The sequence below is a fragment of the Neopsephotus bourkii genome, unplaced genomic scaffold (assembly GCF_033783945.1).
Source record: "Neopsephotus bourkii isolate Nb327-2 ecotype Australia unplaced genomic scaffold, CSIRO-AGI_Nbou_v1 NB_1493, whole genome shotgun sequence".
In the NCBI taxonomy this organism is placed as follows: domain Eukaryota; kingdom Metazoa; phylum Chordata; class Aves; order Psittaciformes; family Psittacidae; genus Neopsephotus; species Neopsephotus bourkii.
In genome coordinates this window covers 6877406-6900306 of record NW_026901969.1, presented here as the reverse complement: position 1 = coordinate 6900306, position 22901 = coordinate 6877406, and the positions used below count along the sequence as shown (strand labels likewise).

General features: G+C 38.3%; 1 protein-coding gene across 9 annotated transcripts in view; it reads right to left on the bottom strand.

The window, feature by feature from the left end:
- Positions 1–1529: 1529 nt before the first annotated feature.
- The window catches only part of KCNC2 (potassium voltage-gated channel subfamily C member 2), a 106175-nt gene continuing 84803 nt past the window's right edge, over positions 1530–22901 (bottom strand). For 2 of the 9 annotated variants that reach the window (XM_061369414.1, XM_061369415.1), the window contains exons 3-6: positions 11039–11969; positions 8484–8651; positions 3706–4623; positions 2596–2649 (exon numbers count right to left, since the gene is read on the bottom strand). In XM_061369414.1, coding sequence (XP_061225398.1) covers positions 4487–4623; positions 8484–8651; positions 11039–11969 — 1236 coding nt within the window. In that variant the 3' untranslated portion in view covers positions 2596–2649; positions 3706–4486. Of the gene's footprint in view, positions 2650–3705; positions 4624–8483; positions 8652–10159; positions 10712–11038; positions 11970–22901 lie in introns of those variants that run through there. The other 7 variants (XM_061369423.1, XM_061369418.1, XM_061369416.1 and 4 more) reach the window with 7 other exon arrangements.

Below are 22901 nucleotides of genomic sequence, written 5' to 3'. Positions count from 1 at the left end.
GGTGTACAAGCAACAGTCTTTTTGGTAAATTGTCTTAATGGATGCATTGCTCCAAACTCACTGCTTATTTATCTAGTTTTGACTTCTAACCTTCAAGTCTTATTCAAGGATTATATAAGGTTTTGGACTCTTAAAGCAGCCCAGAAATGTCTACAACCACACTTTGGTGAGTATTTGGTTCTGAAAATACCTACACTCACACAGCACCTTCTTGCTTGACCCAGAACTCTTCCTCCAGACATAGTTTTGCTTCTGGAGGGCCAAAGTCCTGTGGGGGCTCAGCTCAGACAGATCTCTGCATAAACACAGTGAATCGAGAGGATGTTCTTTACCTACTTATTTTTAAAGGATGGCCAAAAGTGGAAACGAATGTAAATGTGCTGCCCAACCTTCACATAGTGAAATCTAGGTTCAAAGCCTTCCTCAGTCTGAGAAAGTTAAATCTTGGTGGCCTACCCTCCATGAAAATGCCTTTTCACTCCAACTTGGGCTGAGAATGGGGAAGAACAGGAGAGGGCTAGTCTTTGACAGTTGGTAGTTAAACCACCTCTTAGAACAGTCAAATCTGGGTTGTAGCTCCAAGACACATGAATAGTTAACAGACTCACCATCAGCTTGTCCTCCAGATGTGTTTTAAAAGAAAGCAATTAAACATGGGCTTGGTTCTCTAGTGGAAAAATAAGTAGCTGCAATCAGGATATTCTGGACTCAAGGTTAACACTCTGAGTTAGTGGAGGCCTACCCAGGCTCTAGCTCCTTACCATTCTGAGACAGTAGAAAACATCAGATACTATCTGGTTGTCCATGTTTTCTACAGTCTTTCCCAACAAAAAGTACCACCTTGTCTGCCTCCCATCTGGGGCTCCTCAACATCCCCATGCAGCACTGAGAAAAGCCAGACAAATCTCACCTGTGTGACAGGAGTTGGCGGTGTGCCTTCTCACTATATGTCTTCTTCGTGTAGGTACTGCTCACAGGTCACAGTATAGACAACTTCTAACCTTTGCGCAAAATCAGCACATTGAGCATTTGTGGCATGTTACTATAATACATTTTCAAAACTTGAACACCTCTTGATCCAGTTTTCTGGAATCTTTCTTACATTCCAACACCTCTTCCAAAATACTGTGGTAACAGCCTCTCAGATCATGGGTACAGCTGTACTAGCTTGCCTTACCCCTCTCAGATACTCTGCTCAGTTATTAAGGGATTTCACTAATTGCCCCAAATACAGTATTGGATGAAGAGTTTTAGGCAGCCATTTATCACCTCCTCCTTAGGTTGACTTCACACTGGTATGCAATAAAACTTCAATGAGTATGATAACAGCTAGCCAAATTACAATTTCCACACACGGTGTGGGGTCATTAACAGGAAGGATGATTTTAAATTGTTTTAATAGCCAGCTCATGCCAGTTTTTTTTATTAGCTCCTTATGCACCCCAGGAAACTGGTTTGAGAATTGGGATGGCCAGTGGCACGCAGGGGACCAATACAGCTAAAGAAAGAGCATGAGCCACTTCAGAAGATATGTTCCAAGTTCCTCCCCAGGTCTTTTGCCTTTTATTCTCCAATTCAGGTTATTACATTTCCACTGGTTTCCACCAGGATTGTGCATGCACCTTGACATGTTCACAGAAGTTCCACAATACAGAGTTTCACAACTGGGACAGGTCCCTACAATCGGGACACCAGGGTGACAAAAACAGATTCTGGAGAATTTCCCACTGAATAGGGTGGAGAGAACATAATTACCACATCATAGCACTACAATGCCTCATAATAAACATAGAATAGACTAAATCCATTTATCACAAAAATCACAGAAAATAACTGATCAAAGAATATCTCTTGTATGTAAAATATACATTTGTAAGATATCATTTTAATACACCTTTTATACTTATTGATGTTGGGTTTGCAACACTGAATTTCAAAGGAAAAAAAAATAAAAAAACCCAAAATAGACTTGCTGCCAGACTTTTATTTCTCATAATACTTATAGTTTGAGGTAACAATGAAAGACTGTGTGCTGTGAACAAAGTCAGTGATGTTTGTCTGCAGTCACATTTCTGTTATCAAAGTGAAAAGTAAACTTAAGACTTGGCATGTACACTAGAAGTCATACAAATATAGGTCATGGCAAACTGAGGACTTATGCAAACCTATTCTGCTCATATTTGTGACCACTGCAAAATATACCATTATTATGACAGAAGTCAAGACAGATGTACTTTACATCACTAAGTGTGTGTCTTTGTACGATCCACAGCACAGCTTACTGCAGGAACCAGGAAGTGGGAACAGCGGTGTGGGACTTTGCATGGAGCCTTAGCAATGATGACTTGAATTCAGCTTTCCTTGATATAGATAAAAACTGATATTCCATGCACACACGTTTTATTTACAGCTGACTCATCAACAGTGACTAGTCCCCCCTTCCTCTGGCAGCAGTAATTACAAGCAGTCTTTAATCTTCTTTAACAAGCTCTACTTCTCATGTAAGTCTCAGTGATCTCCTCAAGGCGCGAGCTGTTTATCTGGGCCCATTCAGCAGCAGCAGTCTCTTTCCAGTACAGTTCTTGGTATGGCTAAATTCCATTGTCCCTTTTTCAGCAGTCAAAAATCCATGATAAATTCTGTACAACACTGTAGTTAATATAACAGCAGCACCAGATATTATATTAATTCTTTTGCTAAAAGCTGTTTGCAATTATCTCTCTATTGACAGTATTTTACCAAAACTATATCAATGTACATCTCTAAATATCAGAAATGTATACTTTGATAAATACATTATTGTACAATAATTCTGACATGCAGGTCATGCTATTGGGCTAGGCTATATACAGAACATGTTATATGTTCAGCAATAAGTTATATTTCTTTCCCTGACAAAAAATAAAACATGACAATCAGGTACTACTCAACAATCTCAAGGATCTCTCAAGATTGTGGTTGTTATGGTCTTTCCCATATAGTTCTAACACTATAGTTTAGGGTATTTTTATCTCATCAGCCCAGAACATCAAATCTGCCATTGCATTGGTCCTGTTGCATAAATAGAGGTTAATATTGAATGAAAAAGCCACTATAGGAGATACAGTTTCAAAACTGTAACGAATGCTGGTTGCTAGAAGGAAGATTGATGCAATAGGCAACCGGTCAGTACTGTAAAGCTGCTACTAAATCCCACTGGAAAAATCTTCAGAGTGCTCACATGAGTTAGTCTAGACAATACTAACTTGCACTTGAAAAATATATATATTTGTGTCTATACACATAAGTATAGTCCATGTGAAAAAAAAATTTAAAAAAAAGAAAAAAGAGAAAAGGAGAAAAATGTCCTTAGTTAACCTTAAAAGATGGGGGCATTTTAACAGTATCTCTGTGCTTTATGGAGACAGATGGAAAATACAGTAGACAGGTTGCAAAACAGACAGACAAACAACATATAGGACAAAGCACCTCAAAAAAGACTGACTGAAGAAATTTTTGAAGCTCATGAGCCAGAGGTCTAGTCTGGTCAAAAATCTGACTCGAGAACTACTCCCCTCTTACAGTAGTACAAAAGCCCCCAATAGTCTTCTCAATTTTACTTGGTACTCAGCCTCTGAAAAGGTTGAAGAACCCTGGAGCAGAGAAATTACTACAGTACCAAGCAGCACTTGCTAGCTTAAAATTGCAAGTCTGGATGGCGTTTACCTTTCTTGCATGTTTTGTGCCTTCCCCAAGCCATTAAGAAAGAGATCTGGCTTCTGCTTGCGTGTAACCAGTAATGACAACCTCTTTGCAGTTATCTGTGTGCAAACAACCGGAGACATTCAGAACTCTGATACAGCAATCCAGTACTGAAGTAAGTTAATCACAAAATAAAGCCATTTATAAACAGGTAGATTGTTAAAAAATAAAGGAAAAGGTTAAACAAAGAGAAACAATCCCACATGCAGACCAGTTTATCAGTGCTTTCATTTCAGCAGGATGGTACAATGTGAGAACACACATCCAGAGCCCTCTGTGGTCTCCACAGTCAGCAACACTGCTTGTCAGGTGATGGAGACAGGATGGTCCATGCAAATGAGCAGACCCTTCACAGCAGACATCTTCAGAATGGATTAGAGTCACAAGAAATGGAAGTTCGATGGAGTGACTGATAATTAGTTGGAAGCACATTATTTTAAGTAATTATCCCTGAAAATATGCTTATTTATCGAATATACTGGCCAACAGCATCCACTAACTGTCCTTTTATTGCCACAGTAAAGCAGGACCATATAGTAGATAAAAGAAGAATCACTACCTTGGGTAATCTTTAAAAGCCAAGATCAAAATCTTCAGCTACCCAAGTGGCATTTCTTATTACTGACAGTTATCATGCAGAAGTTATACCATATTTGTGGAGCCTATGGTTAACACTACATTTATTTTCACTATGTGGTAAACAGTATCTGAATTAATACTATGTAGTCGATTGATGCCATCTGCTTTACAAGATGGAAGGGATGGGAGACCGAGAGCGCCTTAGAGGACAAGGTGAGCTGTAGGGTGATGTTACTGGAGACAGTCGCAGAGCATTGCCTGTCAAGCCAGCTATGCTGTTTAAGCTTCGAGATTTTTCATAGCCTTGTATGAGAAAATGCACAGACATCAGTTGAATTCAGCCAAAAAAATAGACAAAGACAAACAATACAATGTAATGTAGTCCAAGGAACTATCTGTGACTCAGGGAATCTGCCTCCAAAAGAACTCAATGCTGAGATGCATTACTACCAAAAGATAGTAATAAATGAAATTGCTTACAAATTGATGCAGCTATTCTTTCCTAGAAAATTAAACAGACTGCTACACAAGAGGTCTGACCTGCTCTCCCACACCCCATCTTGCACTCAGTGCTGCTCTGTTGGCTTCAGCAGGGTTGCACAGAATGCAGGGTAAAGGATCCCAGCAGCATTATTGGATGAGCTATCTGGCTAAGCATAATCAAAGCCCCATTAAGACAGACTACAAAAATTGTTAGAATTATATAATCTCTCATAAACTCAATTCCTAATAAAGGATATTTTTTCTTTAAAAATAAAGAAAATAAACCCCAGACAAATTGTATACAGTATGTGTAAATCACTTCTGCAGAGGACTGAATGATAATATGCAAAAGAAGCTCCATCCTCTGAAATATTAACCCTAAGACTTTGCGTCTAATACTAATGTATAATAATATAGAATATTAAAGTATAATAAGATAGCAGAGTCTGACATATTTATAAATGACTCCTGATAGGCAAATTTAAACCACCATTTTTGTGCTCCTTCTCCAACTGACTCAAATGAAATAACGATTATTAGTCCACATAGGTAAGTAGTAAATAATTACGCATCAAATGAGACAACCACATAATGCTTCACAATTTGGAGAGAACATTGCACTTGCAGAGATTTATGTTCAAATACACTGTGAGTTCTAGCTAGCTACTTTTTGCTGCATATAGATTGTTTTTACCTCATAGAGGCTATTCTGTAAAATGACAGAAAAGCACTGCTATTCACTGCATCACTATCTTCATACTCAAGGGTCTTCAACAGCACCTGAATAAACCCACTTATGAAGAAAAGGCTCAGTCCATCAGTCTGGAGGATGATACCAGCAAGGAAATACAACGAAGATGGAGCTGGACAGAACCTCACTACTCAAGTACATGGATACTGCTTCACTGCAAGCATAAGTCCCATTGATTTCAATAGCACTACCTATTTGCTTGAAGACAAGTACGCATCTAAGCATTTGTCAGTTTAAGACATTCAGGAATAAAATGCTTTCAGTGAAATACTAAGTTTCCCACAGAAACTCTAAAATGCCAATAACGATACAGCTAAACATCATACTGGATGTTACCAGGCAGAGAGTTGTTAGTAGCTCCAAAACAAAAATCATATTTAATGTTCTCCCCTAATGGCAATTAACATATCTCTTATGTAGTGAGAATTACATACTGTAAAGCTATACTTTAAGCAAATGTATAACCTCATGTCTGGTAAAACGTTCTGCAGTGCTCTCTCCAAATTGCAAGGGCAGGCTAGACTGATGCTTCACAGGCTTCTGATACATTTCAAAAACAGCCTCCAGTTTCTGAGTTTCTATCAGCATTTACACACGTTAGAATCATGTTTGAAAGGAGAATTGAGGGGAAGCACAATGCTAGTGTATACAACAAAATAGTCAGGTAGACTTTCATTACACAGAAAGTAGGAAAGTATGTTTTAAAAATATTTTTCCTGCAACTTTTCTAACAGTAAAAGCAAAGAACTGGTACAGGAAGATGGTAAAGATGACCAGGAACTCCTAAAAAAAACAAAAACCAGATACACAAGATGAATAGAGGCATGATTCCAAATTGGTACTTTCCAGGTATTTTGGTGGGGTTTGAATCAGCTCCGAATCAGTGTCATCTTAGAGATGGATATAAGGTGCAAATGCAAAAAAGCTTAAAATAAATGATAATTGAACACAACCAAGCAGCAAAAAAGGAATCAAATGAAGGGTAGATTTGATGTGTGAATTAAAGTCAAGTATTCAAAATCATTTGAATGTTGCTTGAAGATGGTTTCTTCTCACGAGCTAACCTTTTTACTCTCTATAACCTTTTTACTCTCTATAAAATAAACCTGAAAGCCAGTGGCTAAAACATTTCAGCCTAGACTAAGGTTATCATCGAGCCACCAGTTAAAAAGCATATTTCTCACTGAGAAACTGTCAGTTCTGAACTCAAGCCCTATTTTTCCAGTAAAAGCTATGAAACATTTTTCTCTTGAATCTAGATTTTGAAATTAAAATGTTCAGATGATCCCAGTATAAATTATGTTTTATTGTTATATAACAAATTATTATTATATATCATTGTTACACGTTACATGGTTTTATTGTTACATATTATGCTCCATTTCTTTAGTAGCTGGTGGGTAACTTATTATTTCTAATCTGTTCTTGTAACTTATTATTTCTGATCTGTTATTTCTGATCGGAAACAGTAGATCTGTTTATGATCTACTGTCAAGTGAACAGCATTCAAAACATTTATACTAATATTCCTAAAAGAAGTCAAGAACCTTATCTTGCAAGATGCCATGGCAATATGCATACTTCAGGCATTCCTGACCTCCTCAAAGCCTGGACTCTTACATTAGAGATATTTTAAATAATCCTAGTTGTTTAGACTACAATGTAAAACCTACACACCGTGTAAAGCATCCTAAATCTGTGCAAAAACATGTTTACCATGAAGTCCCATTTAATCTAAGCATTAAATATGGGAATATGTAAACAACGGGAGCATAGAAGCAATCATACTCTTTAGAAATACCATACACATTAAACTCTGGCTGCATACCTGATTCACAGCTTTAACCTACTGAGCTCATGCTTTTGAAATGTGAAAAGAGCATTTGCAGAATAATACAAGAGAATTCCACTAGGGTCTATGGCTGGGTGGGACAGCTATGTTTGCTGAACATAAAGCATGGTTAAAAAAAGAGGGGGAACAGGATGGGGAGACAGCAGAAAAATCTCAGCCATAAATATTTGTCCAGGGCCACATGGCTACTCTAGATGAACCCTGAGGTGAATGACTGCACGTAAGCACTCAGGAATGTGAAACTTGTCAGAATGATACAATTTGCCAAGAAACCAAAGCAATTTTTACCTAAGGAAACTGCAACACTTTTACTGGCACTGCTATGCTCTGAGGTTATTAGGTTTGTAGCCACACCATCAGTCACATGGGTGGTACATATAAGGACAAAAGGTTTTGCAAACTCTGCCTGGGGAACCCAATCCTACTGAACAGTGAGTAATGAGAATTGAAGAGGCTGAATAACCAGAAAGGCATTTTTAGCACCTTGCAAGATCAAACACTGTTTACTGTAGTTGAATTCTGGCAGGGGTCGACAGTTACCTCTTAGCATCAGTGGTGTATTACAAAGAGGAAACATTCTGTGGCACTATAAACTCAAAACTTTTCTTTGAACAAATCTAAACAGCATCTTGTTATATGCTTTGTTGTGTTCAGACAAAAACATTGCCTACTTCTGACATTTCAACCTTTCAAGTGTGATTTATTCAGCTGTATTTTTAATGAGTTATTAAGTGCAGACCAAAATTAATAATTAATTTTTCTTTTATCATGACAAATGGCATTGAGTGATGAGTGGCTGAATGAGCAAGGTCTGAATTGCAGGCTTTTCCATTAAAGATAACAGACAAATGAAGACAAGTGAAATGGGGGTCCAACATCAAGCACATTTTGTGAAGACTAAAGGAGATGAGTATTTCTAAAAGGAAAGCAGGAAAAAATGACTAGGAATAAAGAAAAAAGATATGTTGTGAGCACAATCTTTCCTTTTAGAGCATTGTGCACATCATTTTACTCTGATTGCTTTTCACAAGCACATTGCTGAGTAACCTTTTATGATCTAATGAAAGAAGTTCATACCTTTCCTGATCCCTCCATCAGTAGCACACGTGTAATCACCTGTTGTCAGTAGGAAACATGTTCCCCCTCTTCTGTTTTTGTCTCTTGTACTAGAGCGTCTGATGGGAGGGAGCCTTTCACCAGGTGAGAGTGGTTGCTCACTTCCTGCACTGTCTTCACCTGATAACACTGGTTAAAGCACCATGCCCATTTACAGACAATAATGAATGAGGAAATGAGACATCACAAAGAGCTTATGCTGAATGCTGGATATTCCCATCACTCAAAAAATAGTTATAAGGTAAATCATTAGAAGAAAACAAGATTGCAATTCACCATTAATCAGTACAAAATGGCAAAAAGTATATTTTCTATTAAAGAACAATGATCTTTTGACTTCCCTGTTCTTTTAAAGCTCATATAAAGTTATATTAAACTAACATGAAATAAGAAATAACCAAATCAAGGCTCAGTTGGTTGCCTATTATGTACTGCAACTTTTCAGGGTGCAGTCAGACTTGGATATTTCAAACAAGTATTTACTATATTGGCTATCATTTTTTGCTAAACAAGAGGCATGTTAATAATTTTTGCTTAGAAGATGTTGCTTATTATAGTTTAAAAGACAACCCCTCCCCAGGAGGGTTAAATTTTCAACATTTGGCACTAAAATCTTTTTAATAACGCAGTTAGTTTTCATTTATTTACTTCTCACACTTGCACTGCTTGTCATTGTAAGCACCCAACATTAAATGCTGTCTTTGGTCTGTAGTTTATTTTGTCAAACAGTAAACTCTTACCTCTCCTGATTTGGCACTCCCAGAGGACTGTCTTTAAAAATGATCTACTATTTCAGATTCAGGCCACACTTCAATAAAAAATTCTCTGCTCAGAACAGCACATAACAGATAATGGCAAGCTATTGACTTCAGCTTTAGCTTTGCATTTAAACCTGAGCAAGTGTTTTTCTGAACTAGTAATGCAAAGGGCTATATTCAGCATTGAAGTTTTGCACAGAATTCCTAGTGATGCTAATAGCTTTACCAGAAATAAAGATATAGTGCATGATGTGAACGGTGGCACTACGGAAGAGAAAGTTGGCACTTTAAAATGGCTCCTTTTTGCATATCTGCTTCCTCTCTAATTTCAAGGATTATAACACCTTGTAAATAAAGCTGCAGACACACAAAAGTGTCTCTTTGCTCTAATCACACTGAGCCTTCTCCATGCCGGAATACCTTTAGTGGGACCTGAAGGCATGAAAAAGCTGTTATTATTAACACTTTGAAGATATCTGAAAGTGTGTATCACTCAAAGCCCTGTAAAACTAACTATATTCCACCCACAGTGTGAATCCTTTCAGGAGTTTCCGTCTTCTTAAATATATTTCGGATGCTCAAAAAGCTGTGTTAACTTTGTCTGCATACACTCACTTGGAGACTGAAACCCAGCTTCTTTGAACATAAATGCTATTCAGTAACAGCAACAGACCAAAGATGGATATTGTTCAAAGACTGATTTTCCAGTCTCCATACTTTGTAAAAACTAAATTTCAATTACTGAATGACACCAGACAGGGGTTTTGTTCTATTAACTTTTAGTAGCTTTCCAACATTAGTCTACTGACTGGTATGTGAGCTTTGTAATCAGATTGTGCTTGGTTTAAGAATAAATACATTCAAAACCAAACAAAAAAATCCTTGCTGCTAAAAAATTTGTTTCAAATACACTGACAGATAAAATTTACTCTAATTTGAAGAGATATGGAATATAGGGGAAGAAGCTATCATTTGATATGCATTTTTATAATTATGTGATTAGCACAAAATACTCCTTATCCATCATTTGGAACTCTAACAAATAAGATACTATAAATCATAAACATCAACACTAATAATGATGTTGTTGCTAGGGGATGTCATTTTCATTTTTCTTGACAAACTTTACAACAGCTGTACTATTATCATTCAATTAATAGTAAATATCATGCAATGTCTCATCTAATACAGACAAAGGAGTTTTGTCTAGCCAGGGAAGCAGAATGCCAAATGGAAAGAAAGCTAGAAATATAATTTCTTCTTATTTCCTTTGAGTGCTGGGCTTTTGATGTAAAGCACCTGCTCCTTTTAAATGACTGCTTCTTTGTAGGATCTTGCTTAACAGGCCACGATGTGGCACGGGCAAAGCTGACACAAGAGACAGACACTGAGGCAAAACACCATGGAGTCCAACAGGGTGGGACACGGTGGCTGCTCAAATAATCACAGTCATGCAGAAAAAACAAGAAACATCCATACGACGCAACAAACAACGGGCAAAAAAAAAGGTTGATATCATCAGCAGGAAAGCATTCTCAACAGAGCAAGCAAAACTGTATAGACCAGCTACATAGAGGTTTGGGAACATCACTATACCTATTTTATCCTCTATGAGACTGACACACGCAAACACTGGAGGGGAGAAGGGTGGGAGCTATGTCTTTTCCTGGCAGAAAGACTAGCTGCTTTCTGACCCCTACCAAACATACTGGTCTATAAAGTGTTTTCAGAGGACATGCATTTCCAGTGGGGTCCTACCTGATGATCTGTTGTGCTCCATCAGCTGGTTGTCCTTGCCCAGGCAGATGTCACCCTGTGTGCTATTGCAGGCCATGTTCAAGTCTGTCTTGCAGAAGGTGGGTGAGCTGGCTTGAGGAGCAGGAGGGATGTGCTTCTTCCGCTTCCTTGGCAGTTTCTGCTTTGCCATGGCCAGGGAGTAGTACATCCCAAAATTGTTAACTATCACAGGCACCGGCATGGCTATGGTGAGCACCCCTGCCAGAGCACACAGGGCTCCCACCAGCATGCCTGACCAAGTCCGTGGATACATATCCCCGTATCCCAGTGTGGTCATGGTGACCACAGCCCACCAGAAGCCGATAGGGATATTCTTGAACTGTGTGTGCTCACTCGCTGATGGGTCATTAGGCTGGGCTCCCACTCGCTCTGCGTAGTAGATCATGGTGGCAAATATCAAAACACCAAGCGCCAGGAATATTATCAGCAGCAAAAATTCATTGGTGCTGGCTCGCAGTGTGTGCCCCAGCACCCTGAGCCCCACAAAGTGCCGGGTGAGCTTGAAGATTCGAAGGATCCTCACGAACCTCACCACCCTGAGGAAACCAAGCACGTCCTTAGCAGCTTTCGAGGAGAGCCCACTCAGGCCTACTTCTAGGTAGAAGGGCAGGATGGCCACAAAGTCAATGATATTCAGGAGGTTTTTGATGAATTCAAGTTTGTTTGGGGAAAAAATAACACGTACTAAAAATTCAAATGTAAACCATACCACACAGACTCCTTCCACATACGTCAGGGCAGGATCTGTCTCGATTTCATACTGTAGCACAGTTTCTGTCCCATTGGTGACCAGCTCAGTTTTGTTTATAATAGTATTGAAAGCCTCATGTGTTTCCAGGCAAAAGGTTGTGATTGAAACTAAGATGAAGAATAAAGAGGCAAAGGCGATGAACTGAAACGAAAAGAGGGAAGAGACATGAGAACCACACAGCTCTTCTCATTAATACTAACAGCGTCAGTGATTATTATAAATCAGTGCATCTTTTACTGATTCATCCCCAAACGATTCAATTCATATGAATAAAACTTTGCATCTAGGCCAGTGCAGTGCAGCAGACAGTTCCCACATCTAATCTTGGAGAACGAAAAGTCTTGGTGATTCATAAAGTGGAAACAAATTCTTTAATCTGTACTAATTAACATTAAATTGTCAAGGTGCCTTAAAACCAGCCCACATCCCAAGTGCAGGAAGTTTACTGACAGAAAATGCCTTCTCTGCTACAGGCAGAGTTGGTTGCACAGGCTGTTATGTTCACAGTCATCCACTGCTCATACTCTTAGGCAGGACTGCCAGTAAACCTGGAAGAACCTCTCTTACTGCAGTGCCAGAGCTTTGCCAGTATGTTAGGATCCACAATCCTGCTATCAAAGTTACAAAGCCAGGACGATCTGAACAAACTGGGAAATACAAATTCAGTTCTATAGGGGCCCATGAATAGATAAAAAACAGTTAAATAACCTGGAGACAGTCCTCACACAGGATTGCTAAGGACTTAAAATCATTTACAGTCTGATCTTCAACTCAGTCATTACAGTCATGCATTGAAGAAAAGAGAATGCCCAGGACAGGATCTCATAAAAATTAACACTGAGACAAACAGCTGGGAATAATAAACATTCTTACACCCAGTAAAACTTACCAAATTAAAAGGTGCTTTGAGGGCAGTTGTTCCTTTGTTACAAAGGTCAACTTCTTTTAAGGGACAATACATTATCACTGTATTAGCGCTACCATAGCAATGGTGTGGTACATGAATAGATGATGTGTTTAAATCCCTCCCTGAGGAAGGATTTATAACATGTTATCAATGTGTTTATTATTCTGGATTTTCAGCTTAATAGACATCTTGTAGCCAGCATTGTCATAGAAAAAACTCTGAAGACTTGAAGATTTTAGAAGGTGTTAGGGGTCCAAAGAGAAAAAAAAATATGACTAAATAGGTTTTTGAAAATATCTACTGCCTATGTACTTCCTCATATTATCTAGCAGCTTGAAATTTTACCATTGCATAAAGGAAAACCCACATTTCTTTCAAAACAGCAGCAAACTACTAACTGTTTTGGCTTTGAATTTTTGCAGTTTTAAACTTTTACTTGCTAGTAAAACAAAAACATATGCTAGGCATAGCAGAGGTTGAGGCAGGCTCTTCATCCTTTTTAATATTGTTTATTACAGTCAATAAACAATGTGGTTTGTGCTTCCCTTAATAATACTTAAATATCACTCAGGCTATCACTCTCTTAAGCTATTAATTCCCAGCCTTAAACTAAGTACCTTAAAGAAGCCAAGCTAGTAGAAAAAGGTATCATATTCCCTACTACCACCCTACTGGAAAGAGAAGTTTATAGTATGGGTTCTGGTGTTACTGGCAAGAGAAAACATGGCAGCAGGATGCTGGCATTTTACCACACCAAAATCTTCAATCTCAATGAAATATTTTAGTTACAAGGCAGACAGAACAGCACCTATAAGCAAGAATGCCTCTATTAATGTTACTCTAATTCAGGCTGCAACACTGAGGCAAAACCGATTTGGTGTACATTGGGTATCAGTCACCGAATTCAGCACTCAGATTTAGTATTATCTGCCACAGCAGTTCATTTGGGCTGGTGCAATACTGAATAGTTGCATTTTTCTATCACAGACTATTAGTTCAACAACAAAATGTTGTCTCTACAACAGCAGAGAGAATTGCTTTTATTCCAAGAAACAAGTTTAAATTTGCAATGCAGGCCTGGCAAATTTATTACATTTGGACTCACAAGATAAATCTATCAAAACCCCCCATATATCTACCTATATCAGAGATTTACAGTTTGTTTATGGCTTCCTTTCCACAATCAATGAAACAAAGTATTACACCAGGCCCCTCCATTACAAATGCTCTAAATCTGTTATCTTTCAGAAAGGACTGACTCAGGAACTGAACTGAACACTTATCATCCAATCTGAACTTCTCCTCACAAGCCTAGCAAACAATCTGACATTGTCTGGCTGATTTTTACCGAACAGGTTTTTCTGCCTTTGCACTAACCACAAAACTGATGCACATTCACAGCTCATTTGCTCCTGGCACCTGACACCAACATACATGAAAAACCCTCAGTCTTGTGTGAAACAACTAGAGTCAGCAAATACAACCAGATTTATATAACCCAAGTGAATTAGCCTTAGCAGATCTCTGCAAAACCTCTCCACAACACAGAGAGAATTTACCAGACTCTAAGCAACTGGTGGGCTAGGAACGACCCTTGGGAGACTCCTTGAGCATCCTCCAGCATCTTTCTATGCAGTGAAGGAGGGAAGAAACAAATAAATCTGTGGAGGTTAAAAATCACTAAAGCTAAATAGTTTGCAGTCTGGGTGGGAACTTTTAAAAGATAAAATATTGGGAAACCTCTTTAACAGTAACACTTTGGCGATTTCAAACTGTGAATATTTTTAGCCTGAAAAGCACAGAGAATTACAGTAAACCTTGCCAAACTAAAATTTACCAACAACTCACATATAACAAGGGCTAACTGTGCATTCAAGCACGCACTGAATCTAATAGTATGTAAATAATTAGCACCTGCTTCCAGGCTGTATTTCAGAAAGAGAGTCCATTCTGGTTCAGATCCTTTCTAAAAAAAAAATGCCAAATACCAAGGGATTAACTACAGACAGAACTGCCTGACAAGCTGTTTATTACTGTTTTGCTCAACATTGATGCTGTGAAAGGCCTCAGTGCACTTGGCAAAGCAGATCAAAATTTTTACCTACATTCAACAGCACTTTATTATCCCTAAAGGAAAAAGACATTCAGTCATTTCCAAAATCTGCTGAGTATCCCACTTTTTACCCTAAAGGCAATCATCTTTCAGAGGTTAGAACAAAGGCAAGAAAAAACTGTTAATCTGGTGACAGATTTCTTGATAGTTCTGCAATTTCCATTCATAGCAATGTAAAACAATGAGATGAATACATTTGACCATGCACAGAATAGCACATACTTCACTGGTTTTCAGCAAAGACACCCACACAGAAAAAATTATCTTTTGCTGCATTTTGCTTTAAACTGTAAAATCTTTGGATCAGAACATTCTGGACAGAATTCGCACAGGACCTAACACGATAAAATCTCATACACAAGACCTGCAATGTTATCACAGTAGTCAGAGGGTTCAGAGAACATGAAGGAAGAAAATGCAGTGGTCAATGCAAGAAGGAATATTTTATCAAAGAAAATTGCTTAAAGACTTACTTTAACAAAGATACTTCCTTAGTATTATATTACATAATACCAGGAAATGTGTTGAAAGGACTTTACCATATTTTTCATTAAGACTTATAATGACAGAAATTAAATGAAGTCATGTGCTAGCCTCACTTTATGCTCTCCTTCTGCTTCATCCTAATTCCATCTTCTCTCATTTTGAGGGTAATGAGCCTTTAAAAACACATACGCTTTTGTTCATGTGGGCAAGCACCACATTTTACATTAAGTCAATTCAGATCCAAACTCACAGACTGTCAGTTGGATGTGACCAACCAACTTCTATTCCTCAGTCTTGTTAATGTCCACAATATGTGGGGTACCACACACAACTTTCTGGGGATTTTGGTTTGGTTTGGTTTTATGAAGCACCCTAATCTAAAGGGATTTAGCCTGATCATCATTTTGGAAAAGTCACAGAAAGGAGACCATTTGCTGTTTGAAGCAACATTTCACTGTGAGAAGTTCTTAAAACTTTTGACTACCTACAACACAAATTCAGCCTTGGTATACAGCCAAACAGATTCATCGACACCCTTTTTTAAACTAAAGATGTGGCCCAAGCACATGTTTTGAAACTACCTGGAAAAAAAGTTGAAGAAAAATTTCCAAATAAGATCCAAATAATCACAGTCCTTCTCTCATTTCTTAAAAGTTTGGTATTTTTTTTCAATACTTGTTTTACGTTTGCTTCAATGGATGAGAAAAATTATCTTAGAATCATAGAATCATAGAATAGTTAGGGTTGGATAGGACCTTAAGATCATCAAGTTCCAACACCCCTGCCATGAGCAGGGACACCTCACACTAAACTGTATCACCCAAGGCCTCGTCCAACCTGGCCTTGAACACTGACAGGGATGGAGCATTCACAACCTCCCTAGGCAACCTATTCCAGTGCCTTACTACCCTAACAGGAAAGAATTTCCTCCTTATATCCAGTCTAAACTTCCCCTGTTTGAGATTTAACCCATCACCCCTTGTCCTATCACTACAGTCCCTAATGAAGAGTCCATCCCCAGCATCCCTATAGGCCCCGTTCAGATAATGGAAGGCTGCTATGAGGTCTCCACACAGCCTTCCCTTTTCCAGGCTGAACAGCCCCAACTTTCTCAGCCTATCTTCATATGGGAGGTGTTCCAGTCACCTGATTACCCTTATGGCCCTGCTCTGGACTTGTTCCAATAGTTCCATGCCCCTTTTTATGTTGAGGACACCATAACCGTACACAATATTCCAACTGAGGTCTCACAAGAGCAGAGTAGAGGGGCAGGATCACCTCCTTCGACCTGCTGGTCATGCTTCTTTTGATGCAGCCCAGGATATGGTTGGCTTTCTGGGCTGCAAGCGCACACTGAAGCCGGCTCATGTTCATTTTCTCATCGACCAGCACCCCCAAGTCCTTCTCCGCAGGACTGCTCTGAATCTCTTCTCTGCCCAGCCTGTAGCTGTGCCTGGGATTGCTCCGACCCAGGTGTAGGACCTTGCACTTGGCATGGTTAAACTTCATGAGGTTGGCATCAGCCCACCTCACAAGCATGTCAAGGTCCCTCTGGATGGCATTCCTTCCCTCCAGCATATCAACCGAACCACACAGCTTGGTGTCATTGGCAGACTTGCTGAGGGCACACTCAATCCCACTGTCCATGTTAGCGACGAAGATGTTGAACAAGACCGGTCCCAACACTGATCCCTGAGGGACACCACTCATTACAGGTCTTGAGTACAGCTCTCTTCCTCATTTAGGCTCTTCTTTTTTTTCCCCTGAGGGACAACACTTTTCTAAGGGAGAGAATGGTTGTACAGACACTCCAGGGCCACCAAATCAGCCTTTTTCAAAATTGAAATTAATACAAATGACATTAATAAAAAGTTGTGTCTGGTTTTGCCAGAATTGAGCAGTTAGAAGTTTCAGAAATGTTCAGGATGTAATACACAGCACGCAGAACATTTCTCTTCAAGTAGTTAAAACTCTCAGTAGGTTACTGATTCTCTTTTTGCACATTTTGATGGCAGTGTACACCAAGTTTTGTTCATGTGTATCGGCATCACATTTCAGACAACGTTGGTACAGATTCCAGCTGACAGCTTCTCTAGTTGACGGGATCATCAGCCGAGCTCTGTTGCTGAGTCCTACTAATGTTCACAGTCAGTGGATTAATCGTCTACAACTTGATTTTTAATGAAGCACATAAAGTGAGCATCAAATGTCTCCATATAACTTGTTGGAAGTAAAAACCTTTAGGATTACTATTTGAATTCAGTGTCCCACTGGGAACAGAGCCGCTCAGAGTTGAAGGTAATTTCAAAACTGACAACCAATTATTGGACTGCAAATTGAGCAGTCTGTGGAATATCACAATTTCTGTGCATCCAGTGTCCTGCTTTAACTTACACATACCTCCTAATGTGCCTTGAAGAAATTAAGGTCACTTTAAGAATCGTGGCTGCAAATGACCTGACAACAGTCTTGTAGGCCATCTCTGTGCTTCACAGTAGGAAAAGGCACCTGGTCAGAGTATGCTGTGGCTCACATCTAATCCGCATCCAAGTTTCCTTTCCAATGCAAACCCAAATTAAACAGCAGCAGAGCTAGAAACTGATCCTCACACTCAGGGGTGTTATTCATAAAATCAGACTAATATTACTTCATATTCAAGCTGTGCTGTGTATGTCCATTCTGCACCCTTAAAAGAGGCTATAGCTACATATTATTTAGTATTCAAAGATGGACAGGTTATAGTCAGTGAAGCAGTTAATGCACAGGTAATTGTTGGTAGTCAGTCACCCTTATTTCTTGTTTCATAGTTAACTTTTGAATAAAGTCTCTCACAATATTTAAGTATTTTCCCAGAAACAGTCTGTATCCCATCTGAATACAATTGGTTCTAAGGCTGGATCTCAACACCTCCTCCTTAAACTCTCCACACTGTGTAAAGTATATTTTCTAATGTGAGTATTCAATAGCAGCTTTTATGGTTGTGTCTGGTCATTTGCGTTACATTCCAGGACTTAGAAGGCTTGCCCTTGACATGCTTGACTACAAAAAAAGAAAAGTACTGAATATTTAATAAGCCCTTAGAAATACAACATTTAATATTCTCTAATGCAGGTACAGAATTACCTTTGAAGAAAAAAGGTGACAATGCCGCTTTAAGTATCTTCACAGGCACATTACTAGATTTGATAAATGCATGTTGCTGGAATTTAAAACAATTTTAAAAAACCAATAATCCTCCCCATCATACTTAGTAGACTAAAAAGACTGTCATAGAAAAGAAACTTCATTTTATTTCTTAAAGAAACCAGCTTTGATGGGCTTCCTCACGACTGAAACCAAAATCCTGCTTTTGTTACTAAAGATAAGAGTTTACTGAACACCTTAGCTTTTCCTGACAAAAACAAGAATGGGGGAGTTTCCATAGTTGGGTTCTTTGCTTTCCCACCAGACCATTCATGCTAATGACAACACTCAAAATGGAGTAACTTTTCTGCTGGATAACAAAATACTCAAAAGGAAGGTAGCTTTTTTTAAAAACATCATACGAATTCTGTAAAATAAAAAAAAAAGATGTCTATACTGTGGAGATTTAAAAATTATTTCCAGTGACGCCAGTTCACATCTGTCAGTTTAAGCCTCTTCTTGTCATAGTTCACAGTACGATACAAACCATTTACAAAAAGTAACTGATTCAGTTTCTTCCTTGTACTTACGCTCTGACCACAAGAAGGAAGCTAATCTATGCATTAAACTCATCTAAACTCATTGACTACAAAAAAATTTAGTCAGATATATTCATTATAAAACTGTATTTTGCAAATTTTTCTCCATATGTACCCTAAGAATACACTGTTTCTTAGGATAGACAGCTATAAGTGACTATACTGAAACTAAATATTCTCATCATAAACTTTATGATCTCATATTGACATTTTAATTATTTTTCTCTCAAGGTTCAGGAAAGAAAAGGCTTTGTCCCTGTAAATTTTTCATGTATTTGCCCCTTAATATTCTCCACAAGCCTTTTTTGTTCTTCCAGGAATTCAAACCCCAGTTACTTTGTGAAATCCCCCTAGTTCTGTAAGACACAGTCAAACAGGGAACAAAGCCAACGTCACATACTGTTTCCAATCAGTCACAACTAACTTGTGATGCAGATTTTTTTAATCTAGTTTTATAGCTGCTTAGTCATATAAAAGCAAAGTCTTAAAAAGAGAAATCCCATAAAAATTCCAATAAATTTGAAGGATTTGGGTGTTCAATGAAAATACAACTCATCTATGGATGTTACTTAAGCAGAAAAAGAAACTGCATTTGTAAAGTAAATGGCATGCTTCACTCTAATGAGTAGCAACTAACATTGGAATGAAATCACAGAATTATATACCACTTCCAGCTTTAGAAAGAGTTGTCTCTGGGTTTAGATTTGACAGATTGTTCTCATTCCTGATTTTAACATGGTAGATTTTTTCCCTCTCTTTATCTTTCTTCTGGATAACAGGAAACTGCTAAAATCATAACGTGATTTTAGAATGAGCTCTTGTGATGACCTTAACTGTATAATTTAATTTTCTCTGTGGGACAAAATTTAAATATTAATGCTCATTTTACCCAAACCCAACATCTCACCGAAGAGATCATTAGTCTCTTCACAAGTCTATTTCTCTCAAAGTTGCTGTTCTTCCTTAGCTATAAGCTCTCCTTGGAAAATTAACATTTTACACAGACATACACACAAAAAAATGAAAAGCTGCGTATGTTTTTATAGTGTGAGGCATTTTCAGAGCATTGCATCTGGGTATACTGAGTAAGATACCAAATACCATGAGCATCTACTAACCAAACTACTGGCATTTAAAATATAAACTCAAGGCAAATATATTCTCAGTTTGCTTCATCAGTCACAAATCATAATCTCTCACATTATCGCTCTCCAAAGATTAAGGAATGGATACAGACACAGCATTTTAAATAAATCTTCAAGGGAAAACCAAAAACATGACATATGAAGTATCAGGCACTAAATCCAATTTAATGTCTCTCAGAATTTATAACTCATCCTCCTTCTGTGGGCTAAGGTGGAATGTCAGCATTAAACTGGCTTTTAAATGTCTGCATAAAGATTCAACAGCCCAACTTTAGCATCCCAATTGGGAAACTCCGGCTATTACGATATCTCAACCGACATCAAGCCACAGTTGGTAGAGTTCTTGCCAATATTTTCCTTTTCATCCTGTGAAGGGTAAGTCTACTTTTTTCAGATCCCCAGCACAGTTCTTCCTCATTTGTACTCTCTCCTGCTAACATCGTCTAGCTTTCAATTTAACACTTAACATTCTGCTACTATAATTCTACACAGTCATATTTGAATGAAAAAATCCATATATCAATATACTTTTATTTAAGAACAGCCTATAAGTAAAAACTATTCATAAATTTATAGTGCAGGAGTATTTACAGATCAGACTGGCTACCATCTGCATGCAGTAGTGGGAACACAAATGTACTCATGCTTGCTCATTCTTTTCTCATTTATTACAATACTACAAAGCAGTTGTCTTTCATTACAAGCTGGAGCACAAACAAAAAGGCTATGAATGCCTCTTTTCATACCCAGAAATTCAGGTCCACAATTAAGACATGTAACTCAGCTGTCAGGTAAATCAGCAGTCTGACACTAGTTTGACCCAGATACATACCTGCATCTGACTCAACAAACCTTAACATCTACATTTTAAAGCAGTTCATAAAGAAAACCAGTTACATGCTGTATTTTAATTGCATTTGTGATGTATATTTTCCCAAAGGATTCAAAACTGATTTACCAACTTCCCTTGATAGAGACATTTTCTGCTGCTCAGCATGGAAAATTTTTTCTCTGCTGAGCAACTGGAAAGAAGATGTGACAACGCACTTCAGTGGGTGGAGTGTGCACACTTCATGCAGTAGGAGTCCACAGGACAGGCCTGACCTGCTGTCCAGGACATTCTCTTGTATGCCACCCCTGGCTGCCTCACACCTAAGAAAATTACTAATTTCCTAAATGACCAGTACTGTTTCCCGTCAGGCAAATCAAAACTATCTCACTTTGTTGTCCCATTGAGCAGCCAAGTCAAACATGGGGGACACAGAGCATATATAACAGTCTGGTTTACTCTCCAGAACTCAGCCGAACTGCTTCAAAAGCAATAATGCTGCCTCCAGAAGCTTCCTTTTCCCATCCACTTGAATTTATCAAGCTTGTTTCACTTGCGATCTTTTCGAGCTGTAACAATTGCAGCAGTATTTTAGGTTTTACAGCCAGCTGTGCTGATTTTTTTTTTTAACTAGACTTGGCATTTATATTCTAACAATCTTTTTTTTTTTTAAGGCATCAGCAAAGCTCACTTTGACCTTGCCTTATTGAAAAGGTTTGTATGGTTACGTGACCTGATAAGCAAAGCACTGCCACTCATTCATTAAACATTGCTATCAACCAGACAGGCAAAACATTTCTAGCAGCTGCAAAAATGCAATGGATGTTCTTCCTGGAGTGAAGGCAAAGGTGAGAAAAAGAGAACTTCTCAGTCCATATTCTGGGTCTGGCATCAGACATTCAGGGGCTTCTTATTACTAAAACAGCATCTTCCGAACTAAGCTAAAATTCTCCAAAGGGCTGAAGATGGCAGATTTTGAAGATCCCAAATTTACATGCTGAGTTGAATTAGCCTCTCAGTATGCTTTGTTTCCCTTCCCTAGACTAGCTGCTCTTCACACGATTTCAGCAAAGATTAGGCTCTAGGACCTGGCAACTTAAAATACTGTATAGGCAGCATCTTTCTTTCTGTACTTGATTTATCATGAAAAAGGTTTCATTTGGCTCAATGGGTCAAAATTGGAAAGAAAATATTCAGTATAATACTATTTATTATTAATAGACTTTCACACCCATGCAGAAAAATGGAGAACAGAAATTCTCAAGAAGACAAATTCATGAAAATTCTATCATAATGTAGTTTGCCTAGTACATAAATCTCATGTCCATTAAAATTACAGAAACATTTTCAGCCCTATCATCTCTGTCTCACTTAAGCACTCAGGCTCATTTATGTCTACTTTTTCTCTGACTCAAAGCAAGCCTGACGGCCTAATTCAAAATTATGCTTGGGTGAATTTAGAAAACTTTAAGATTTTGAAGCTCGACAGCCATTAAGATTTGTAATAGGGCCCATCTTTGCTATCACCAGAGAAGCTTCATAACCAAACCATACAACATTTGTCATCCCATACCTAATCAAAACATACTAGAATTATTTACAAGTTTTCCAGACTTGTGTCTTTCCTGTACAACATAAGACTTCCATTGCAACTGCTGGAATAGAAATTGCTGAACTACTCCTAAAAAATTGAAGGGATGGAGTCATTTCCAAGACACTCAAAAGTGTATGTTGGACCTTTAAACAGCTTATTATCACGCCTCTTTTGACTTAAAGCTCTTTCTTCCTTATACTTACACTAATTAAGGAGTATTGGTTGAATTTTTCATACTTACATCACAGATGATGGTGGTGGTGTAGGTGTTTACTAC